This window comes from Erpetoichthys calabaricus, chromosome 3 (genome assembly GCF_900747795.2).
Source record: "Erpetoichthys calabaricus chromosome 3, fErpCal1.3, whole genome shotgun sequence".
Taxonomy (NCBI): Eukaryota; Metazoa; Chordata; class Cladistia; order Polypteriformes; family Polypteridae; genus Erpetoichthys; species Erpetoichthys calabaricus.
In genome coordinates, this window is record NC_041396.2 from 269,436,193 (window position 1) to 269,462,412 (window position 26,220).

General features: G+C 38.8%; 1 protein-coding gene across 1 annotated transcript in view; it reads right to left on the minus strand.

Annotated features, from left to right (window-relative positions):
- LOC114648921 (voltage-gated potassium channel subunit beta-1-like) overlaps window positions 1-25,924 on the minus strand; it is a 212,969-nt gene extending 187,045 nt beyond the window's left edge. The window contains exon 1 of the mRNA XM_028798266.2: window positions 25,081-25,924. Coding sequence (XP_028654099.1) covers window positions 25,081-25,331 — 251 coding nt within the window. The 5' untranslated portion in view covers window positions 25,332-25,924. The remainder of the gene's footprint in view (window positions 1-25,080) is intronic.
- Between the last annotated feature and the right edge of the window lie 296 nt (window positions 25,925-26,220).

A 26,220-nucleotide genomic window follows, 5' to 3' on the forward strand; every position in this document is an offset into this window, starting at 1 on the left:
ACTCAAAGCTCTGGTGGGATTTAGCACACATAAACCTTCTGTAGTCTAATTCAAGTCAACAGGACTTACCGACAGTATCCAATTTGGATGTTTACTATCTTATGATATAATTTAAATTAAAATGCATTTAATGCTTTTTGCATCACATTGTTACATGGAATAATAAAACCAGTTTACAATTCTGGATGCCATACAGTATGTATGCCATTACAGATTAAACCAAAATATCAAAGTTTGAGAACATTTCCCAATTTGCTATGACATTTCAAACTGAGCTCATGTGAACTCACATTAAAACTCAGACTGAGTATGTTTCCTCTATAACAGGATGAAATGTATTCAGAAGAATTTCAACTGAATGGTGAATCACATACTCAAGGACACCAATGGAAATTAAGGGGGAATGTATTTAGGACTGCAGCCAGGAATCACTTACTTACACAATGAGTTGTGAGAATCTGCAACAAACTACCAATATATGGAGCTGGAGCAGAACCTTGACAACCTTTAAGATACTTCTAGGTGAGATACTGGGACAGCTCAGCTATTCACTAAACAAACTAGCTTGATGGACAGAATGGTGTCTTCTCGTTTCTCACATTTACTATGTATTTATGCTTTATTTAACGTCTGATAGTTGACAAATCATTAGAGCAGAAACCCTAGTATGATAATCAAGAAGCAGTCTGTTCAAGTCTGTGAGAGAATTATGGGAAAGTATAGATGTTCAAAGAATCATAAAATACCTCCCTGGGTTCAGCGTTCAAAGAGAACAGTTAAGTTCAACCATAGGATTAGAGAACATTACATCCTTGCCAACGTAAAAAATCATTTTGACTTGATGGACTTCAGTGAAAGGTCAGCCTGAGTTGGGAGATTTCTCTTTAGTGCAGAGGTAGAACTGTTGGCTTTTTACCCCAAAGTTGTGAGTTTGCATCACACCTCTACTGTCACAGGGTGGAGAGTTCAAGTGAAACAGACTGGGAGCGTTAGCTCTGAGTGATTCTTAGTCGATGAAACTTAGCATAGACCAGGGGTCCCCAATTCTGGTCCTGCAACACAAACACTGACTTAATCGGTTTTAATGTGAAAAGATGCTGACGGAAGAAGAGAGAAGTGGGCCACTAGGGTGGAGAAAAGAAGAGCTACTCAGGAATCAGCAAGCGCATCAAACTCTGAGTAAATGAATGCTAAACATACAGAGAAAGAGAAGGAAAACTAGGAATGCTCAAGTCAAGTGTATTCACTGCACATTATCGTGCAATGCACCCTTACTTTTAATAATAATAATAATAATAATAATAATAATAATAATAATAATAATACATTTTATTTCAAGGCACGTTTCTAAACACCCAAGGACACCGTACAGATAATAAAAATCATAAAACCAAAAAAAATATGCATGTACACATACACATATACATATATCTACAGTATATCTATGGAACTGAAAATACAGCAGTAAGAATCCAGCCTAAGTCATGTGGTGTAAGCTAATCTAAATAGATAAGTCTTAAAACGAGATTTGAAAATAGGTAGGGAATCTGCATCTTCAATATTTTGTGGTAGAGAGTTCCAGAGATGAGGAGCACTACGACTAAATGCCCTGTAACCCACGGTGATCAGGCATGCAGGACGGGTGATGTGAAGACCAGATGTAGAGGACCTGAGAGTGCGGTTAGGTGTATAAACATGTATGAGGTCAGAGAGGTATAATGGAGCAAGGTTATGAAGTGCTTTGAAGGTAAGTAGAAGAATTTTAAAATCAATGAGAAATTTTACAGGAAGCCAATGAAGCAGTTTAAGAGATGGGTTAATGTATTGCATGGAAGACATCTGAGTTATAATACGGACAGCTGAATTCTGAACAAGCTGGAGTTTATGGAGAAGCTTATGTGGGAAACCAAAGAGAACAGAATTACAATAATCAATGTGACCAATGCATAAGTAAGGATGGTGGTGCTATTTAGTGTGAGGGAGGGTCGCAGGCGTGCAATGCTATGGAGATGAAAAAAGATGACCGTGTAACATTATCGATATGGAATTCAAAAGACAGAGTACTATCAAAGATAACCTCCAAACTCTTAACCTAAGGGGAGGGATAGACTGATGTGCCATCAATATTAAGGGAAAGATTATAAGATTTTGATATCTATTTTATAGATTTGAGTTTTGGAATTTTATAAAAAGTTTGAAATTTTTGATTATTTATTTGCTTTGGGACTCTCTCTGTATTAAATTAATAAAACAAGGAATTAAACAGTTTGTGTAGTGATCCACTTGCTCGAAAGTGGTGTAAAGGCTCCAATTTAGCCATGAAAAGGTCTGCCGGGTTTACACAAGAGCAGCCCCAAATCCACCAAGATTGGCTGGCTTCAGTGTACGTTGGGGTCAAAAAATGCTTCCAGATCAAACGTCAAAAATATATTCTGAAAATGTCCCACTTATATCAAAAATGGCCAAATACAAAAGGGATGAGTGTACCTCTCGGTTAGAACACAAATCAGACAAATGAATCTTTATAAATACATATTTCAAAAAATTTTATTTTTTGAAGAACAGGTCTCACAGAAAGGCACAAAAGGAGTTGCCAACAAAAGACAATCCAGTAACAAACAGGGTCCCAGACCTCAAATTTTCAAATAGAGTGGTCAAAAAACAAAGAAGGTAATAAATCCAGTCATTTGGTAAAAACCAAACAAAGAAACTCACTAGCACCAAGCGCATACAATGTACCGCATTTAACTGCCTCTCTCCTTAGTCTTTATAGGAATGGGGTGGTCCCAAGAGGGAGCTGGAGAGGTGACCCCACTTCTTGGTTAACCACCCAAAACAACAAGGAATGTGGTAAAACTAAATCTCACATAGAAACTAAGTAATAAACAAAGCTGACAAAATTTATACAGTATAGAATGCAAAGCTGACTGACTGACTCTCTCACACACTCATCAACAAAAAACACCATTTCCTGCTTTGTTGCAGCATGGTACAGCTAAAGGACTAGGTTTCCACTAAGCAATTACATTTTGATATATCAATTTTTTTGGATGACACCGCCACCGCCCCACTTCTCTGCCTCTGTATGAAAATGAAGGGCTCTGCCAAAATCAAAGGGGAAGCACCATCCTGCAAAACGCTCTGTGAAGCTTAAAGACGATGTGATTAGCAAATTTGAATCCTTGCCACTCGCAGTATGCCCTATTCCGTCCTTCCTACTTCTCACAATGCGGTATAAAATTCATACAAATTTTCGCCAGATTAGATTGTTGAGTATAATTATTTGTCAACATTGCAGTGCTTTTTAGTGGACCACTACTGACATTGCTTTAAGTTTCTACTTAGAGTACCAGCAACGTTTCTTAGCATACCAGTGAATGCCCCTGCATGTACTGCAGTGCTCTGACCTCCCTCTGCCACAGTTCCCCAACCTGCTTATCTAATATTTCATGCAAAAGGTGAGGAGGTGCAAGACACTAACTAAACAGAGTACTGCCAATAATCTGGTTCCACTTCAAGCAGTTCACAGTCCTATTTCTTTACATCCGTTCTATTATGAATGCAAAAGTTCCATTCATTGCATGAACCACGTAAATGTGTAGCCTGCAAACATCAATGCTGTATGTAATAATAACTTAACTTACCGTAAACTATAATTCAGTGTATATTGCTTTTGATCTAATTCCTCCAAAACTTTGCAAAGGTACAAAATAACAGATCAAAGAGATACATTCAAAAATGACTGGAGCTATATTTTTTACAGAATCTGTTACAAGGTAAAATTACATTTATACCCCATATTTCCATTATTTCTACTAATTACCTGTTTGAATTCAAAAGAATACAGTTTCCTCTAAAATTTTGTTTTCCAATACCCATCAACAAAAGCCAAAGTCAGTCAGTAGAAATTGTTCTATGGCATGAATGTTTTACTTCTGGCAAATTGTATGTATGATATTCAACAGTAAGGAGCTCCAGTGAAGTAATAATATTAGCTCCTGGTAAAAAAAAGAAACGGATATCATATACAGAAAAGTACTCAGTTAGTTATATACTACTTCTGATACATCAGATTAACAGCACTATAGAGGCCCATTATCTTACAAACATTTTTGGGCAAAGTCAACTAACACAGCTAGAAATTAGGTAAAGAATAATATAAATAACAATATTAACATAAATAATAATTATTAAAAGATTCAAAATAAATGAAAAAGACACAAAATCTTCAGACCCTCAGATCTTTTTTGAAGTATTCAGGACATTTTGAATTTTATAGGCCTGAATTAGAGGGTAACAGCTGAAGCTCCATGTGTGGAACCTGTGCTGGTTTTAAAGGCCCTCAATAAGGCCTATCTGAGGTTGAGGACACTGACTGGTTTATTTATATTTTTCTTAACCTTCTGTAAAGTCTTCATTTCCAATTGGGGACAAATGATGTATGATCTATCTATCTATCTATCTATCTATCTATCTATCTATCTATCTATCTATCTATCTATCTATCTATCTATCTATCTATCTATCTATCTATCTATCTATCTATCTATCTATCTATCTATCTATCTACCGTAAATACTCGCATATAATCGATTATAAAATCAGACCCTGACTGTATACGGCCATTCAAAAATATAATTATGTTTTTTTTTACATCTTCTTGCTTCCTCCAATCTCACACCAGTTTCTCAGACACATCGAAATTTTGTTGCAGCAGAGCATTTACCAATTTTTTTCGTCATTTAATGACTTTTAATTTAAAACAAGCTTCATATTTTCTTCTGATCAAACGCTCAATCATAGATAAGGGATGCTCTTACGATTAAGGTGTATGAGGGTGTGAGATACAAAAAACACAAAACAGTTCAAACGTTGCTCCAGAATAGTTTGGGTATTACCATGTGGTCACGTAGGCACAATACACAGAAAAAAAGGCAGTGTGCTCCGTGGTTACTCTCTCAGGTGTGCGTTCTCTTGGACCAATAGCCTGAGTTTTCCACATTCGACTTATGTGACAGTAAAATCTAGCCCCGACTTATCTGCAGGAGAACTTAAACAAGAGTATCTATCTATCTATCTATCTATCTATCTATCTATCTATCTATCTATCTATCTATCTATCTATCTATCTATCTATCTATCTATCTATCTATCTATCTATCTATCTATCTATCTATCTATCTATGTTGCAAGGAATATGGCAAGTTTGCACCCAAAGCTTTAGTTTCCTTAGGACCATTTTTAAACAATTGTGTTATTTGTTTACTTTGGCAATACAATCTTCAAATGCAAAAAGGAACTAATGGACCGCATATGAACAGCATTTACTTATTATGTACAAAAAGACATGGAAATTAGGATCTGTAACAATGTGCAGTAAATTAGCAAAGGTCAAAGCAGGCAGCATTCCATGTATCATTTCAGTTTGCATGTAGAGCCAACCGGTGTGTTGATGGTGTAGTCAGTTTGGGTCTAAGCTTTATTTACCAACACATCAGGGGCACATGTGAGAATCTTGTTTGGGGACTTTAGCTTTACTTTTAGTACCATGATCCCACAGCTCCTGGATAAGAAGCTCAGCCCGTTCAATCTGCATCAATTCAGTCTTCCATTATATGGGAGACTTTCTTACAGATGTGCAACAGTACATTTGGTTGGACAAACACATGTGTGACCCTTTAATCCTTAGCACTGTTGCACCGCAGGGATGTGTCCTTTACCCACTACTCTTCTCACTTTGTACAAATGCCTGTGTCTCTGTTGATTTTACTGTCCATGCTCTTAAATTTGCAGATGACATCACACTAATACAGTAGGTCTCATTTCAAACAATGATGAGTCCATATACATGCAAGAGGTAGAACTTCTGACAGGGAAGTGCAGCCATAATATTTTGGATCTCAACATTAAAAAAGTTTAGGAGATGATCATAGATTTCAGGAAACAGCCACCTACTCACCTAACACTTGCTCTAAATGGCGCAAACATTGGGACTTCACAGTCATGTACGTTTCTGGCCACTGTGCTGTCACAAAGCATTAACTGGGAAGGAAACATCACATGTGTTATCAAGATAGCCAATCGGAGAATGTTCTCTTTGTGCCAACTGAAGTAATTCAATCTCTCTCAAGCAATATTGGTCTAGTTGTACAAAGTCATCATTAAGCCCATTCTGATGTCATCTGTAAATGTCTGGTTTGTTGCTGTCTCTGATCAGGTTAAGATATGTCTGCAGCACATTATCAGAACCTGAGAAAGGATTAAAGGCTGTAACTTACCACACATTCAAGTCGTGTATGAGCCCAGGGTAAGGAAGTGTGCTGCAAAGACCACTGCTGATCTGACTCACCCAGGACACCACCTGTTGCCAAAGTCTTCCTTCCAGAAAATACCTTTGTGTAGGGAAAGCTAAAACAGCATGTCACCTAAATAGTTTTTATCCATGTGTAGTTATTCTGACTAACCAGATCTGAGTTTCTACTGACTACCTTCTGTATGTATACCTGCACACTGGACTACTTGGACTTCATTTTTTCTCTTCTCTATTTTACCTATTTATATTTTGTATTGTTCTTGTATGCTTCATGATATTTTATCTTTTTATATGTATTTATTTGGTATTCTGTGCTGTCTTTGTATGTTGCATCAATGGTACCAAGGTAAATTCCTAGAACGTGTTCAGTGTATTAGGTCAATAAGGTAAATTCTTATTCTGATCACTTAAAAAGTGTAGCAAAATCAAAAATTCAAGGAGAGCTTATTAAAGCAACAAGAAGAACAATTAGCACCGCAAAATTTTTCTCTCCCTCTACTTTGCGAGTAAGGAAGCAAATATCTGTCACCAGGTCTCACCCAAAGCAAAAGCGAACTAAGCAGCTGAATAGGGCCCATGGTCACCAGGAGGCCCCCATCTGTTCAGCCTGTCATGGAAAATGAGAAAGATGGGGAGGATTATAAATGAGGAGTAGCCTCTGGAGTTGGCGAGTGTGCATCCACCCCCACCCACGACTGTTCAACACTCCAATCTCTGATTGCGCTGATTACTCCAAAGGGACCCCCCCACCATTTATCAAGGGGCCTCCAAGCTTTATTTAGCTGCAGGCCTCAACAAGTATGAAAGTCAGCACTGTTTGTCACTCATGTTTGATGTGCTCCATGCATAACTAAAACCGCTTTAGAGTGCTTGCAATGGGAAAAACTACTGTTAACTTCACTCTTGGTTCCTGCTGTTAGTGGAAAAGAAGCATAATTGTTTTTATATAGCTCTATACATTTTACCTTGAATAGTATCAGAAGACATTACTTAATCATTTAAAGTACAGTAGAATGGAAAAAGCAGCTTGCGGCTCCTATGGGGATTTAAAATTCACAACTCAGCTAAGTCTAAATTCATTGGGTGAACAATTTTGACTGAAATACACAATTAGAAAATTTCACATTCACTACTACAGCTGCTACCTCATTGAGCAACTCTCAGCAAATAAACCAAGTTAGGCGCACTTTGATTTGATGAATATGATTCAATGTAACATTTATAAAAGATGGTGCTTGGAATGGCATATGTTAAATGGTGTTTCTTACAAGAAAAAAATTGTTTGGGATTTTTTTTTTTGGATATTTTTCAGCTTTAAGAAAGGACATGCCACATTCTCACCCACCACCCCACTCTCATGGCAGAACAACAGTTGTGAATGCTGCTGTCTTAAAGCACTAAACTGCTAGACTGATGTCCCAGCTTGGCCTCTGTTTATTTACTATGATATTTAGTTTTAATTATTTGTTTATCTAATATAGTTTAGTACTAGCTGTTTAAGTCCGTGCTGTAAAAAGCCCGGGGTCCTAGAAATTATTGAAATCATCAGAAAAGAAATTGAAATGTAGAGATGTCAGGTAATTGAAAGGAACTACTCTGAGCATCTCTCTCCTAGGAGGTTTCGTTTTGCCAATGTGCTTGCATTGTTTGTGCATTAGCAGTGGGAAGAAAAGTAAAAGGGATACCGTTTTGCTGATGTTAGTGGGTAAGCAGCTTTTTCTTTCTTCTGAGGTTTCGTTTTGCTGACATGCTGACCTCACTTGTGTTATTAGCCACTAAGCGAGCTTTCTGTTTCCTCGGAGGTGGAGCACTTACCTAAGGTGTCCATCCGTCCCCGTTTTCCGGGGACAGTCCCCTTTTTCGGACAACTGTCCCCACTCAGAAACATGTCCCCATTTTAAGATTTTGTCCCCCGTTTCAGCTGGTTCACTTTTTTGAATGTATCTCATTACCCCGATAATTGGAACTCGGCGTGCGTGCGCGGTGTTTTGACGGAGGTTATGCTTTACCACATCCTGCAATTTTGGCGAGAAATCACGTGATAAGCTTCCGCTTTGTACTCTGTAGTGTTTAGAGTCCCTACTCGTGATCTGTAGAGTCTAGCCCCCCCCTCCCCCCCATGTCCCCAGATTGGCCCAAAAAATTCTGGTTACCTTACCTTACCCCAACTCCACCTCTCACTTCTGGGCCAGACAGACACACACACTTCCACGCGTAGACGTTTATACTGTATATATGATAGTTCTTTGCCTGTCTTGCACATGTTCTGTGTTATTTTATATTTTGTACTGCAGTCCTGCAGAATGTTATTTCGTGCCATACCCGAGAAGTATGTGAATATTGTCCAGGATATGTATGAGGGAGTGAGGACTCGGGTTAATGGCACTGTTGGGGTAACAGACAAGATCCCAGTTAGAGGAGGTCTGTAGCTGATGACATTGTGCTGTGTAGCACAGAAAGAAGGATGTGGAGAAGCACTTTGGAAGACAGAGGTTTGAAGATAAATAGGAAGAAGACAGAATAACTGAAGCTTAATGATGATCAGGATTCAGAAGTTAGCCTGCAGGGAGAGCTATTGAAAACAGTTGATAAAATGAAATATCTAGAATCAGTGGTAGCAAAAGATGAAAAGCTAGAGGCGGAGAAAACCCAGAGAGTGCAGTGTGGATGAAACAATTGGAAGAAGGTATCAGGAGTATTGTGTGATTGGGGAATTAAGGCGAAGGTTAAAGGTAAGGTTTTTAAGACAGTGGTAAGACCAGCAATGACATATGGAGCTGGGACATGGACAGAAAATGGAGCGCAGGAGAATTAAATGTGGCAGAAATGAGAATGTTAAGTTGGATATATGGAGGTACATAAAAGAATAAGAAATGAGACCATCAGAGGTCCACCAAAAGTGGCAGAGATATCTAAGAAAATATAGGGAAGTAGGTTGGTGGTCTGGACATGTGATGAAGAGACACAGTGCATATATTGGCAAAAAAGGGATAGGAATGGAAGTACAGAGAAGGAGAAAGCAAGGGAGGCCAAAGCAGAGGTGGATGGATAAAGTAAAAAGATCTGAATAAAGGGGGTTTGATTGGCAAGGAGGTGCAGGACTGACCTGTTTGGAGAATGTCGATCAAGTAAATTGACCCCACATAGAAGTGAAAACTGTGAAGAACAAGAAAAACGGTATGCTAAACAATTCAGTGTATTGATAGTATGACAATAAAGCCACTTGACTTGACTTGTTTAGGGTCTCCACATTCTCCTTATAGCCCAATGGGTTTTCTCCAGGTATGCTACTTTTCCTCAAATGTACCAGAGGCATTAAATTGGCCAGGGTGTATGCCTGAGTGTAGCACACATTGGACAGTTACAATGTCTGACATTAGCTTCTGGAATTGGATCCTGCCCCAAAAACTCTGCATAGGAATAGGCAGGTCTGGAAAATGTATGAATGACTAAACACTCTCCCCCTAGTTCAATAAAGTAAATATTACTCATACAGCAAATATTATAGAAAGGAACACTGATGCCTCCAATCCCACTGCTGGTGAAAAACAGACTTGTATGAAATAAAATGTGTTATGCTCAGACTGTATAAGGCACTGAAAAGATCATATTCTGGTCACCAGGCTGCAAGAAAGACATGGCAGCCCTTTGGGCTGCACAGAGGAAAGCACCTAAGTGCATTCTGGGTCTAGAAGACATGCCCTGCTGTGACAGGCTAGGGGAATTAAAGCTCTTTAGTCTTGACAACAACAAACAACAATAAAATGTATTTCTATAGAATGTTTTCATATAAGTCATGAAGATCAAAGTGCTTTACAAGAGTTTAAAGAAAAAGTGTAAATAATGGACAGCATGGTGACAACAGTGGTAGCGCTGCTACCTCGCAGGAGGGATTCTGCATGTCCTAACTGCGTCTGGGTAGGTTTCCTCTGGGTGCTCCGGTTTTCACCTACAGACCAATGTCATGCAGGATAGTTTGATTGGCGACTCTAAACTGGCACCAGTGTGTGGTTGAGATGTGTGCATTTGTTTGTCCTGCGATGGACTGGTGCCCTGTCCAGGGTTTGATCCTGCATTGCACCCTGTGCTAGCTGGGACAGGCTCCAGCCCCCCTTAAATAAAAACACATAAAATACATAAAAACATTTAAATAAAATAGGTATGCAAGTTATAGTTAAAGTAGACTCTTTAATGAGAAATTTGCTTTTTAAGTCTCTTAAGATTATAATGATAACTCAAATGGTCAGATATAAATGTGCTTGAGCAGTAGATAAGATTGTTCAAGACTGAGACGTGTCCAAACAACCTTGATAATGATTTATGTAATAATGAAATGGCAACAGATGTAAAGGATATTCTAGAAGGGTGATCAAAAGAGAGCTAGAAACACAGAATTCAAGAGAAACCAATAACCAAAACCAAGATGTAAACCAGAATTGAAAATCTGAATTCAGAACAAAGTGGAAACCAAACTAAGCTCTAAAGATGATATTTTTTACAAGCGTTCTAGTCTATCACAAGGCCATTCCCTTGCTCCTTTGTGCTTATCTAAGGTGTGGAGACCTTTTCATTTAGAGCAGCACCATGATGAAGTCACGTGCACTATCACTGTCACTCCACATGACCAGCAACAACTGTCATTGCATGAAGGCCATCAATAATCAAAACAGTGGCATCCATGAGAAAGCACCACGCAAAATGGCAACATAATGATATCACAAAAATAACAACAGAAGTTAACAGCAGCACAAATAATAATGCAGAGAAATTAATTTAAACATATGAATGTCATATTTAAGCACACAACTGTGTTGCATTAAGACTAAGCCATCTAAATTTACACAAAGAATCAAAAGAATAAGAAACAAAAATACCAAGTTATGGATTTGAAGCAGAAACCTCGACGGCTTCCAAAAAGTATCTGAGTATGATATCAGCACTTAAGTATTCATCAGTAAAACAAGCTTGATGGACTGAATGGTCTCCTCCTGTTTGTCAGACGTATTATAATGTTAAGTTAATTCACAGGTGTCTTAAAATGTGCCCATATTATTAGACATGAGTCACTCTGCAATTAAATGCTCTCCATTTCTGGCTGCTCCCCACTCATCAGAAAGGAAAGTGTGTTTGAGAGACATGAGAAATGGTGAGTTGCCTTTCGCCAAATTATAGAACACACATGTACATGTAAAGATATACATTATTACTTAATATGCCACTTTGCCATTCCTCATGAATGCACTTCTCTCCAATGAATTAGTCATTTAGAGAAGCAGACAGACCCATTACTGAGGATGAGAGTTGGCTCTGCTTTTCAGTAGGAGCTGTTGCAGTGTCACAGGCTGGGCAGCGGGCTGAACTCTCATGCTGAAGGTCACCAGGCAAATAAGCATAAAAGGTAAATGCTTTCTCCATGAAAGAGGCAAAGGTCCATCTCTAAACCATTCCCATAATATCTTTAATACCAGCTATACCACCTAAAGCTAAGGAAGAACAGGTATACTTAATTTGAATAGCATTAGACTGTCTAAATTACCGTGGTACACATAACTGAGAACATGGCAAGGTCATGCAAGATATCCCTCTGAAAGGAAAGGGGAAAAGAAACCTTAACACAGTCCTTCAGATTAAGAGCATGGCTACAGAAATGGCAATAGCGACATCAAGCAAGTCTTGGCTTCTAGATAAAGTGAGGACATCATTTTAATTGTGGTCATCAAATCAGTTGCAAGTAAAGGCCATGGGGCCTTGAAACGTGTGCACTTAAAAGAAACTCCTGCTTGCTGCAGGGCCTCCACCAGAGTTCAGTGGATTCACTCTGAAAGCAAGCTAAAATGTAGTTTAGAAAATTAATAACTGAGGAGAATTTCACTGGTGTTACAAACATTCATGTAAAATCAGTCTTTATCATCCATACCAATAAGCCATATTACTCTGTCATTCATATTTCCTAGACCAACAGACGTTTTCTTGGTATTATGCTAGCATTAATCTGAGCATGTTTGGATTCATCCAAATACAAAAAAAATGTATTATAATATTTACAAGTAAACACAGAAGTGTAGCTGCTTTGTTGAGGGGTTCTATAATAGTTTCAAGTACAGCTATTTGAAAGGTTCAAGCATTAAGTATGAAGCGATTATAAAAACTCCATAATTCAAGTGACTTTGCTTTAAAAGTTGTAGTGAACTTCATAGGGAAAACACTTCACAGATTTTAAAAGGTTGATAATACATACAAAAAAGAAAATTTTCTAGCTTTTTACTTCAGTTTAAGGGTTATGTACAGGGGGGCGTTCAAAAAGTTTCTGCACTTTTTAACTCTATTTATTAAGAATTTCAAAAACAAATTACATCACTTTTCTACATAGTCACCTTCCTTTGCGATGCAATTTTCCCAGAGTCGTACCATCTTTTTAATGCCCAGTTACTACTCCTCCTGCCTTCACCGTTTCCAACAAAAATATAAAAGTGTGGAAACTTTTTGAATGTCCCTCGTATGTTAGTTACATTTCTTTAAGTTTCTTAAAGTTATCACAAATGCTATGACTTGCAGTCAGAAAACAATATGCTTCCACGTCTTTCCATTAAGAGGAAAACAAGTTCATCTCTCTAACATTTCCTGCTTCTGTTTGCTGTATCTGTCTATCTAACAACCCAAGATTATTATGTTGTTATACCAGAAATAAGGCAGAATATTAAGAATATTCCATTAACAGGGTAGCTTATAGGAGATTTTATTTATTTATTAATTTATAAAGCACTAAAAACAACATCAAGGCTGACCAAAGTGCCGTACAATAAAACTCAACATATCAGATACACAATAACCAAAGGGCAAAAGAAACAGAAACATATAAACACATAACAGCTGAAGAGATTCATAATATAAAGTACACAGATAATCAACATATCATACTGGGTTAAAGGCCAGATTTTAAGATTTAAAGACAGCAAGTGAAGTGACCTGCCTAATGTTCAACTGCAAATCGTTCCAGAGTTTTGGAGCTGCAACTGAAAAAGCCCGATCACCTCTGAGTTTGCATCGTATCTTAACAACACGTAAAAGTATCTGGTCTGCTGACCTGAGAGAGTGAGACGGTACATAAGGGGGCAGCAGTTCCAACAAATAAAACGGGGCACAACCATTAAAGGATCTTAAAATGGATTTGAAAATGAACTGGAAGCCAATGAAGGGAAGCCAAAATCGGGGTAATGTGCTCATACTTGCTTGTACCATTTAAAAATCGAGCTGCGGCATTTTGTACCAGCTGTAGGAGAGCAATGGAGGCCTGGCTAATTCCAACAAGAAGCGCATTGCAGTAATCTAGACGAAAGGTTATAAAAGCATGTATCACTGTTTCAAGGTTACGTTTAGACAAAACAGGTTTGATTTTTGACAGCCGCCTCAACTGGAAATAAAAAACTGGAAATAAAACAGAATCTTCCATATCTACAGTATGTAGCTATGGAAAACTTACATTCTACTCAGATTAGACAAACACTTATGTGACTTTTCCACTGACATTAACATTCTCACGGCAAGGTTTGGTGAATATACCGTATATACTTGTGGATAAGTTCTCCCGTGGATAAGTCAGGACTTGACTTTACAGTATAATTTCTGGTATTTTATAATGTCGGCCATATAAGTCGAATGTGGAAAACTCATGCTATTGGTACAAGGGATTATGATATGTTAATGCCCACCTGAGAGAGTAACCACGGAGCACACTGCCTTTTTTTTCTATGTGGGTGTGGCAATGCGCTGTATCAGCGGGTACTCCTAACCCCTCTCTCTCTCGATTGTGCCTACATGACCACACGGTAATACCCAAACTATTCTGAAGCAACGTTTGCACTGTTTAGTGTTTTTATATCTCACACCCTCATACACCTTTATCATAAGAGCATCCCTTATCTACGATGGAGCGTTTGATCAGAAGAAAATACAAATCTGGTTTTAAATTAAAAGTCATTGAAGTAGCGAAAGAAATTGATAACTGCACTGCTGCAACAAAATTCAATGCATCTGAGAAACTGTCGCATTTTTGAACCGGCGTACAAGTCGGGGTGTGATTTTATCATTGATTTTTTCGGGTTTCAAGACCCAACTTATATGTGAGTATATACGGTAACTCAATTTGAACACTATGATACACTCTGAGAGCAGTCTCCTCAGGATACATGTCTTAACTTCCCAATCAAATCTCCCAATACCTTGGGAAAAAGGTCTGACATGGGGTGTTACGATCATATTCAGATTGTTATTATGTCATGTTTAAATAATCATTGGAGGATCAATTGTGCAGAGCAAATTAGTTAATTTGTTTTTTGGCAGTAAGTAGTTTGTTAAAGGGAAATTTCAAGCTAAAACTAAACTCAACATGGCAACATAAAAACCAAAAAGGTAAGCAGAATTTATAATGCTGAAAACCCAAAAGCAAAAGAAGTTGCCCCAGATGTTTGTCCTCTTATACCAACTTGTCTTTTCTTTTGACAAACAAAAATGCAGAGAAGCATGTCTTGATTTTATGAAGGTGCCCGTTGTGACGTCCAATGTAAAAGCACCCTAACAAACAACAGTGTCACGCACAACAGAAACTTGAAATGGCAGCAGTGATATCACTGGCGGAAAACAGCAAAAAACAAAGGAAAATGATCATTTATGCACACATTTATGTGAAAAGTAACAATATTTTCTTTGAAATTTATGATTTCCAAGACATAACTAATAATCATGTAGTACATCCAGACTGAAAACTCACTAGTGTTTAGCATATCCATTCCCACAATTGTTTGTTAGCTGCTCGTATTGCAACTTTGATATGCATTTGTACAAAAATATAACTGCAACAGTCATAAAAATGATTACTGACCCTCTCCCATTCAGTTTCTCTTCTTGCTATCCTGTTGTGGCACATGGTAGAATGCTATACAGCAAAGCTCTGTTCCTGCCTATGGTAAGTGGACCAGAGATACTGGAAGCATTTGAATCCAAGAATGAAAGCATTTCATTTCATGTCCAGCACTCGAAACATGCAGTTATTAAACAGAACAGTGTCCTGGGACAGTGGGCAGAGAGTTGGCCTGATTTACCAGAACTGTGACTTTGTTTGACTTCTGACTGTTACTTTGCCTATCCTAACTGACTTTTGACTCTCCAGAGGCTAATTTTCTCTGTAAATGTTGGTGACATTTTATTTATAATATTAATGGACTTATATTTGGATGATTTGTTTATGCTACTCAAAATGAAATGGCTCTGTTTTACAGTGTATTCCACATATGAAGTGTGTTTTAAATATTTCTTTTATTGTTTTATAACTGTAAACATGTGTATGTGCTCTTGAGTCTGTGCTTAGTAAAGAGTGCTATACTAGAATAAGCTGAATTAAAAGTGCTAAAAATAGGTAAATCCAATCTCAAGTGACAAACTACACATAATAAATTTAGATATTTTGTCAATAATAATATTATTTATCATTATATATTATATGTGAAAAGAAGAATGAGGAAATGAGGCTAGAGACAATTTACTAAGTAGACTGAGTTGACGTTTATTGGCTCTGCAACCTGCTCCTGCAGCCTCACAGGCAGTCTGACACCTCCATACACAAATGCAGCACCATCTCTACCTCACCTCTCTCTTATCCAATCACTCAAAGATGTGACAAATAGCAGAGAAAAAGCATGGTGGACTGTCTGATAAGGAATGTGCAAAGGACACAGGGAGCCTCGACGTGGAACAAGCACAGTACCCAGTAGTGAACAAGTAATACTCATCTGTTACAATATCTATGTGTTTCCTAGCTTCTTTTATAGTTTATTTCTTACCTATCTATATATATTTCTGCATTATTTAACTCTCTGTTTCCCTGTAAGTTGCTCTTAACTATCTATAAATCTATAAATATCCTTAAATAGATAGATAAAGAAAGAAAGAAAGAAAGAAATAATCTATCTATCTATCTATCTATCTATCTATCTATCTATCTATCTATCTATCTATCTATCTATCTATCTATCTGTCTGTCTGTCTGTCTGTCTGTCTGTCTGTCTGTCTGTCTGTCTGTCTGTCTGTCTGTCTGTCTGTCTATCTATCTATCTATCTGTTTGTCTGTTTCTTAGTTTCTTATTTGGTTTAATTCTTATTTGTCTCGCTGCCTATAGCTCTTCATTATTTCTCCCTCTCTCGATCTTTCTTTTTATATAAGTGGCTCCTCTCTCTCTATCAATCTATATATTTCTTATATAGTTTATTTCTTATTGATCTATCAATCTGTCAATCTAGAGAATGACATCTATAAAAAGATGTTAGAGACAACGACCACAGTGATATCTATCTGTCAATCTATGAAAGTTGATTAGCGACAGCTAAGTCTTCCTAAAAGACTGTTGTTACAGACAAACAATGTGATATCATCTGTCAGTCAATGTTGATTGATTGACTAAATACTAATAGAGTACATTAATCCAAAAAATGTAATGGGCTTATAAGTACAGTGTATGTTGCTCATGGACTTGTGCTCTTTACAAAAACCTTGAATAGGAGATCTTTAACAGCGAAAGAGCATTGTGTGGTTTTGCACAAAGCTACAAATGACTTTGCTATTGGGCTGATTTGTCTCAAACATGACATAGTGCTGGACGGTATGACCAAAATTCTATATCACAGTATTTTTCAAAATTATACCGGTTTCACTGTATTCAACGGTATTTTTTCCCATGCGTGAGTGGATGTTAACCACATTTTCCACTGCAATTACTGCAGAAGACTGGCTAAGAATAACATTTTACAAAAAAAACATTTTAATGTGCACACAAGTATTGTTACAGGTTTGCATGGACCCATAAAGTGATAGTTTTCAAGGGGGTGGCACTAATGAAGAGAAGGAATCACATTGCGTGACAGTTGCAGTCAAAATATAGAGCCTTTTTATTGAACAAATTTTGCAGACAACTTAAACTATAATTTTGACAACATATTTTCAACCATCCAAACAGGCATTTAGACTTAGTAAAATATCCAGAGGTGCTTGTCATAAGTTGCATTGCACTGAACATGTCTTAGAAAAGGAAAAAATAGTAAATATTTTTTGTAAACTAAATACACTTTCTGTTAATGTTAACAATCTCTGTCCACTGACATGTTAGCTATATGGATTGTAATGGTGTTGGTTATCTCGATCCACTGCTTGCTTTTTTTGTCGTAGGCAGTACCTCTAGTAAACGCGTCTACAAGTGACGTCTGACTCGAGTGTCCTCTAGCTTTGTCAGTTTTACCTGAGGACGTGGAGGGTGCCAATCTTGGACCCGCAACAGTGTTCCTAAAAAACTTAAAGGTAAGCCTTCAAGGCCACTATAATTTCAGCAAAAATGATAAGCAAATTAGAATCTCTTGAAACAGATCCAACACTCATAGGATTCTTAAGGGATAAAAATCAGTCGCTCAGAAAGCTCGCAGAATGTGTACCCTAAATTGTCAGTGTATTGTTAATTGTTACAGATTTTGACATAGCCTTCCCTCCTACCAATAAACACAAAAAGACTAAAATGCATGTAAGCTACACTGACCACACTAAACAGACACAATCATCAGGACAAGCATACATCATGACACCAAAAAACTGTAACCATGCCTAATAACTCTTAACGTCCATTATATCTGAAGGTCTAAGAATGGTAAAACACAACTAATTATAGTTACAACGGAGCCTGGAAGCTTTGGTGCTGTTCATGGAAAGAGCCGACTATACACACACACACATCATGTGCCCCCTTTGAACAGCTCAGTGAAACGAGATGACAGCTCAACATTATCACAATTGATGGCACAGTCACAGAATACTCATACCGTGGCGTTGCGCAAAGCAAAATGGGAAAGCATCATATAGAGCATCGAATGCCTTATCGGGTTCTGCATGCTCTTAATATTGTGGATTGTAGAGCCTTACGTAAGATGTGGTGCAAGGATTATTGAGTGTTGCACAGAATGAATATTATAACATCAAGGGCTAATATAAATACCAGCATTATGCTTAAAATGCGGTTGAGTGGCGGAGGAGTTAGATTGGAAGAAACCAGACTGACAGAGACTGCGACATTAACCTGACTCCAGTTCAAAGCACTTTGGAATTTATAATAAACTGGAGAGGTGTGTTTGTGTGTAGAATGCATACAAGATGATACCATATATTGCCTTTTCAACATATGAGGTGTCAAAGACTAGTTATTTCACATCGGGGTAGGCTGTTGTGCTGAACTGCAGTATCATTGAAGATTTAACACACAGCATACAGAAGCGTGCCGCAACATCAAAGAGCATGCATCGGCCAAAGCTTGTAACAAGATCTGATACTTTGCTATTAAAAAATACAAATTGCAGAATGGCTCGGTGTCTGTAATCTTCCATTATGCATTCCAAAATCATACAGAATGTCCTGTTATGTCTGTCTGATTATGGTTAACACAGCACAGGGTGCAGAATGATGTGATTTACCCGATGTCACACTGTGTATGAATAGCATAGGGCAAACTGTGACGCAACAGAGTTCGAGGAGTTTAAAGCAAATAGCACAGTGCATTAGACTGTTTTAGATAATGTCACCATTAACATCTGTTGTCATCCACTTTAATGTTTTCTAGCACAGAGGGTGGCTTTTGCTTGGCACTGGTGGTGTTATACCATGAAGAGGACTATACATTGCTATAGGGATACATGGGGTGCTCACTCTTAAAATGCAAATAAATGTTTACAAGTCCTAACCTCAATACATGTGGTATTTATTTCCCTTGTAATTGAAATGTCCTTCGGTGTTGCTTTGCATTGTGAAAGGCATTGGATTAAATAAAGATGGGCTGATACACTTGACTTTGAAGTACTGCATCTTGTTAAAAAAAACATTCGACTCAAATATGGAGTAGGGGGATTAGAGCTGCTGCCTCACAGCTCAGGGACCCAAGTTCAACACGGATCCCCCCAAGGACTCCCAAGATGTGATTGTTAGAACTGGTCCAGTGTTTATGACTGGCATTCCTTCCAAGCTGGTTCCTGCCCTTGTGTGTTACTGGGCCAGCACAATCTTGTAATGCAATAGGGACATTCAAGAAATGGATGATCGGATGTTGCTCAGTGGATAAATATAACCTAATGAACCAACTTAGTTACAATACTTTGAAGCGTTCTTACAAATTTTCTCATCAAGGTTGATTCAGAACTGAAAAGTTCAAAAAAGGTCAGTGGGCGTCTTCTTCACTTTCCTTTCTAAATTAAGCGTTTTCATGCAGATTTTAAGAAGGGCTTATCAGCAAGCACTGCAGTGGCTTTCTCAATTATTTAGTCATGTTGAGAGAATAAATGCATTGCTTTGTCTGATTTCTGGGAGTTTGCTCGCCCCATGCAGCTATAGAGTTCTTATACATGAACTTTGGATTTTGTTTTTTTTCCCTTTATGATTGACTGTACACAAATCTTGATTTAGTCACTCCTCACACAATGGTGTGTCATTTATGTAGGGTTGTGGGGTGGGATGTGGCTTAGGGAATTTTAGGAAAAACATTAGATTGCACTGCGGTGGGTTGGCACCCTGCCCAGGATTGGTTCCTGCCTTGTGCCCTGTGTTGGCTGGGATTGGCTCCAGCAGAACCCCGTGACCCTGTGTTCGGATTCAGCGGGTTGGAAAATGGATGGATGGACATTAGATTGCATTTGTTTGATACGTTGCAGAAAAGATAATAAAAACAGTAAAGAGTGAAAACATTCTTAGGAAATGTAGTAAAAGCTATCAAGGTAGGAGAGCTACACTATTGTATAAATTGTGGTATATACATAAATAAAAATAAATTACAGAAGCCCCTCACACACACTTTAGCACTGTTTGGGGTCAATCAGCTTGGCAGCCTGTCTTTGGATTATTGGATGAAAACTTCACGCACACAAGGAAGAAAACAACCAAACACAACTCACAAGCTGCTCTTTGCTCTACCAGTATCATGCTCAGATTAGTCCATTTGGATTTTAAAAAACTCTTCTTTAACCTTGTGTAGAAGCTCTTCTCACCGCTAATCCTCATATCCATAATGTGCCCGCTGTTTCCTTGACGGCACTCACACCCACTAGTTCAATTTCAATTCAGTTTCTTTTATGGCATACAGTTCTCATTGACAAGTATATATTTTAAATACAGTATAATATAAGTAATGTTTATATATATATACATATATATATGATTAAAACAAAAAATACCATACAGTAAGTCCATTCAAACACTTTAAAGATGAAGACTGTTCAAATGTATACATTTACATTTGCTTTTATATTTATTTGTTTAGAAGATGCTTTTACCCAAAGCGACTTACAAAAGAGATCAATGTAATCAAGTAAATGTCATTCTGCAGACTGTTTGTGAACAAGTATCAGTACAAGGTTACAAAGAAATGATGACCTCAGAACACAATAAAAGCAAATAAACATTCCTTGATTACAAAAACCTAACAGCAGATAGACAGAAATTCACCAAACAAGGGAGTCTTCAAACTTTTCTTCAGTACATTGAGGGATTCAGAATTTCAAATTTAGGTGGGCATCTCGCTCCACCAGCTAGGAGCCACACACAAAAAGAGTCTGGACTGAGATTTGATGCCATGCAGAGATAGCATCAAAAGTTCAGAAGCAGACCTGAGTGCTCAAGAAGAAACATAAGCCTCAGAAAAATGCTTTTTTTGTGCAAGAAACTTTCCCTACTTTTTCCATGTGATAACAGAGCCCTTCACTATCTGTGTATCTTTTGTATATAAATGCACACACAGAGTGCATACGTTGTCACACACTTCTGCTTGGGAGACATCATTAGCATTTATCTAACCCGAGTCAAGGGTTGGTGCTGTTGCCTAAGGCTTGCTGTTGTTGTTGTCCTCCTCTCTACCCTATAAGACGACCAGCAGAATCAGTGATGTCACTTCCGGGGCACTGTTTCCTGGACCCGCCCCTTCTGGTTTGGCTTCTTCTTCAGGGGTTCTGCCACCATTTTGACTCAGTCTATCTATTGACTCCAGCCAGAAAAGACTTGTTACTAATTTTCAACCCTTTTATTATTTTTTCCAACAATTATATGTGGTTCAGTGCACCAACGCTTCATTTTGTTTTACAATCTATTATAAGTAAAAAACATACACATGCTATAAACAGTGTAGGGTGCCAAATATATAGATATTGTCATGCATACATGTTTGGGGGTCCCCAAACAAGCTCAACTGAGCTCAGCAATACCACTCTGGGACGATAGAGGGAGCTGCCTTTAACAACATCCTGTTCTTTCTCAATAGCCCAGAGAAGATACCCAGTGAGGGCACTCCTGCCCGATCATGACATCCAGATCAAGCTCTACCTCTTCTGGCCAATCCGCCATTTAAATAATAATAACAATAATAATAATACATTTAATTTATTTGTAGGCGCCTTTCTAAACACTCAAGGACACCGAGCAATAGATAAAACACAGATTATAAACAAAGTTAAAATACAAAAGTTAAAATCAGGCAGAGCAGATGGTGTCTTTATGCTGACCTGGACCGCAGTCTGCTAAGAGCCACAGATGCTTACAAGAGAGAGCAGAACAACAGAGAAAATCCAGAGTTGCAGACCTTATGTCAGAGTCTTTTGAGTTGAGTTAAGCACTTAAAGAGGGTTACCAGGTTGGTACCCCAACACTACTCAATGATTCTGACTGCTTCCTCACTGCCAGCCACAACATATAGAATCCAAATTATTTCAATTACTTTATATATGCATGAGTGAATGAGAAATCTGATATTTTGTATTGGACTTCATTATACTGGTCTATTTTGAATGCCATGATATGCAAATCTTGCCATAATGTCTTTCATCTGACTCTGTATTGACTTTGCACATTCGTTTTTCCAGATACCCCATTTTTTTCCTACGCAGATTTGGCTAATCAACTGTTGTACATGGGTCCCATTTTGATGTGTGCGCATGAGTGGGCCCTGCAATATTCCTGAGTTGTTTCCCGGCTTGCACCTAATGCTCACTACCCTGAATTGGATTATTTGGGTTTGAAATGATGTTATGTCATGGTACTATCAACTTCATTACATTAACTTTCTGCCCTGTATCAACAGCACACATTATAACAAGCTCTTTCTCAATATAGACCAGCATTGGCTTTTCAGTACAATCCAAGGAGGACATTAAAGGCTTCATTGCAGGAATTCTCTTAATAAATTACCCAATCCAAATAATGATGTTTTGTCTTAATTAATCTTACTTATTTATTTTTCAAAATGACCTTGCAGCATGAGGTTTAAAGATATGTTGTATTCACACTGATTCTCAGCATAGTAAAATTCAGTCATTTAATTATGAGGCTGATCAAGAAGCACTGCAGGTTTTCATTTTACCCGGTCTCCTAATATGTGGCTAATCTGTGTGCCTGCTGTTATTCGGGACTCCTTGTTTCCCAGTTTCAGAGCTCATATTTCAGCTGAGGTTGCTGTGTATTTTGCTTTAAGTCCAAGTTCTTTACAAGACTTTTAGGTCACGTAAGCATAGCCCATCTCCTTGATGGACCTGTTTTGGACATCTATTGATTATGCTATGCATTAATTACTAAACCCAATTAATCCAGTAGGGGTGCAGCTTTCAAATGAGAGTGTTCAGCAAGCGGACATGGTAGTAAATAAGAGATTCTGCTTGGTCGACTATTTACTGATGCTTACACTTGATCCTGTGAGTGCAGTTTACATGTAATACAAGGTAGAGTGTCATAGTGGCTAAGGGGACGGACCATAAGCTACAAGGTTCAAAAACAGTATTACAATATCTTAGATGGTTAACCCTTAGAAATATCAGAAATGTCATTCTATATATGCAAACTTTCAAAAGCTTACATATTGTAATATTTTTAGTTGGCCAATAAAAGGTGTCATTTTGCTTGACTTCTCACTACATCCATAATGGCTAACACGGTACAACACCCTACTACTGCATTCTATATATGTAAACAGCTGTACTGCATATCTTCAATATAAAGTGCATGGGTCAGCAATGAAAAGGTAGATCGTGAGCAATATAAAAGAGCTTAGGCCCCTTGAAAGCTTGCATATTGTAATCTTTTCAGCTGTCCAATAAAAAGGTGTCATTTTGCTTGACTTCTCATTGCATCCTTTATGGCTAACACGGTACAACACCCCACTAATACAATATGAGAGAAGACATTTTGACGAAAGCTGAGTGTACGTCTGTAGAGCAACACAACTCAACCAACTTTTCAAATCTACAACTTACAAGTAGAAATCAAACTCAGTTAAATAAAACTTGGGAATGAGTCTCTGATCAAGAGACCAATGCAAGGAAAACTCGCAGCTGCCATGGCTCGCCATGGCCTGACTGGTGTAATCCATTCCTCGTAGTTTTCAATTTTACTTTTCTTTCCAGTCAACAGCAATGCTTCTGTGTGTTGCTTCTTTTAAAATGGATTGAATTTCTGAAGGATTTGCATTTTAAATTATTTGAATTTAAAAATGTCTTTATGATAGTGTCACTATTATTGATTTTCCTATTCAAAATGTGAGTTCTTGTTAGCAAGCACCCGGACATATGTGGCATAATTATCACAACTCGCACTCCTGCAGCATTATTATGTTGTATTTTTTCAGGTGGGCCCGTAACATGACTGCAATGTAAAGTGTCCAAAGTCCAATCAAAACTTAACAATCCACCCATCTGCATGAAAGCAAAGGTTTAATTGGGTGAAGTTTTTTTTTTGAATTAACAATGTCATGCTATCCTGGAGGAGATCTATCCCACAGATATGGAAAACATCCATGAAATGTGGCAGGCTCTGTTGTACTGAATGCCACAGCTTCGGCCAAGCTTTATGTGCAAATCTGCTCTTGGCCCAGTACTCGGGGGAACACAAGTTCATTCAGTATTAGACGCCTAATGCCTTTAGAGGAGAGAGCAACTGTGTTTGTAAGTAAGGACTTTTTATAGTGCCTTTCAGACACTATTTCAAAGCAAGATTAAAAATGATTACAGGCACATAACATTACAGCGCATATAAGAATGGCAGTCTGGTTTTGGTGATCTTCAATGAGCTTTATATAGCACCTTTCATTTGGAGCACAACGCCATCAATTGCTTACAGTTTAAGCCACAGCCTGTGCTTTAATATTGAAATGTCATTTCAGTAGAATAAACCATACTCCACATATTAGATTGTGCTGTACTGTACAGAACAAAGGAAACCAAATTCCAAAGGATTATTCTGTGATGTAAAGAATGTTATTGAGGGGACTAGACCATAAGATGAGCAGGGCATGGAACGATTTAGTGTTTTAGATAGTACCGAAGTTAATGAACTGGCCAGCTGGCACTGGGGGGGGGGAGGGGGGGGGGTCAATTGGCTGCCATGCAAACTAATCAAGTTAGTTAAACTTACTGGTCAAGGCATTAGCCACCTCAGGCTCCTATTTAGAATTGCCTGATGTTTTTTATCTAATGCAGCATCTTTTAGCCCTAGAATGGTGGAGTGTACTGCAGTATCATACAGCATAAAGGCATCTAGCATGGTGCATTATGCTATGGCACAATGTCATTCACTGTGCTGAAGTAGAAATAGTTGAGCAGTACAGTAAACTAAAGCAGAGGAGCTACATGCACTATTTATTACCTGCAGCAACCAGGACTCTTGGCATCTAAAACTTTTCACAAGCATGCCACTTGTTCCTCTTAACATCACCCACCTGTACTTCATGCCAGTGTTCCGCCCGATGGACTCCTTCACCAAGGTGGGCACCTGGGCCGCATTGTGACATACATTCCGGGTAACCACTGCCACCGTCCGGCACTTTGCGGGGGGATGGTGTCCACCTCCGTTGCCCCCTGGCCCACTGCTGCTCACACAGGTGCTTGCAGGAGGTCGCACGCTACACAGTCGGTCATCACTGTTGCGGCTCTTCAGGTTGTGCTCTGTGCAAGCAATTGAAACCTGCATAATGCCGGAGAGCCGTGTGGGCTACTTGAACCCAGGCGTTGTTGGCAGGCTACACTTCCCAAAGAAAGGAGCCCAGCTAGATAGGGGTGGAAGGGGGGGGGATTAGGGTGGGGGGGTCAGGGGTGGGGGTATGGGGGGAGGGGGGAACTGTCAGTCAGTTTCAGATGCCTGTCATCTCAGACTGCTCAAGGCACCTGCCTGATCTACTCCTTTGATTCCGTCTTGTTCCTTCTCAGCGCTTTCAAAGAAAACCACACACACACACAGGCCAAAAAAAAACAAAAAAAAAACCAAACGGTGCCTCTCTCCCGCACACAGCGGCTCGTGTGCGCTGCTCCAGTCCAGCCTGCCGTGCCAATGCGGTGCAGCAGTCTAAGTGCAGGCAAGCTCCTTCAGGTTTCCAGCCTCAGCTCAGCCTATGGAACGATCTAAGCAGCAAATACGCACCCATGGAAGCTTCACACACTTCCACACACACACACACGCACGCACGCGCACACACAAAAGCACACACTTACAGACTCACTCCGAAAGACACTGCTACTGTAGTTGGCTCATTGGGATGCAAGCCACTCCCAGCCATAAATATTTCAGACCTCTCCCCTCCCCACGCTCGCTCTTCCTCTCTCTCTCTCTCTCTCTCTCTCTCTCTCACACACACACACACACACACACACACACAGCAGCGCCTCTCCCTTTAGCGTGCTTTACAAAAGAAACCAGCTGAGCTTAACCCTGTCCTGTCCAGCTAGTCACACTGGCTCGAGGGAAGGTGTTCAATGAGTGCATTCTATGGCAGTAGGGCTACGGAGTGCTCGGGAGACACCAAGCAGCTATCTGCGGGCTCCAGGGTAAGAGATTTTCTAAATTAGACACTTGAAAGACATCT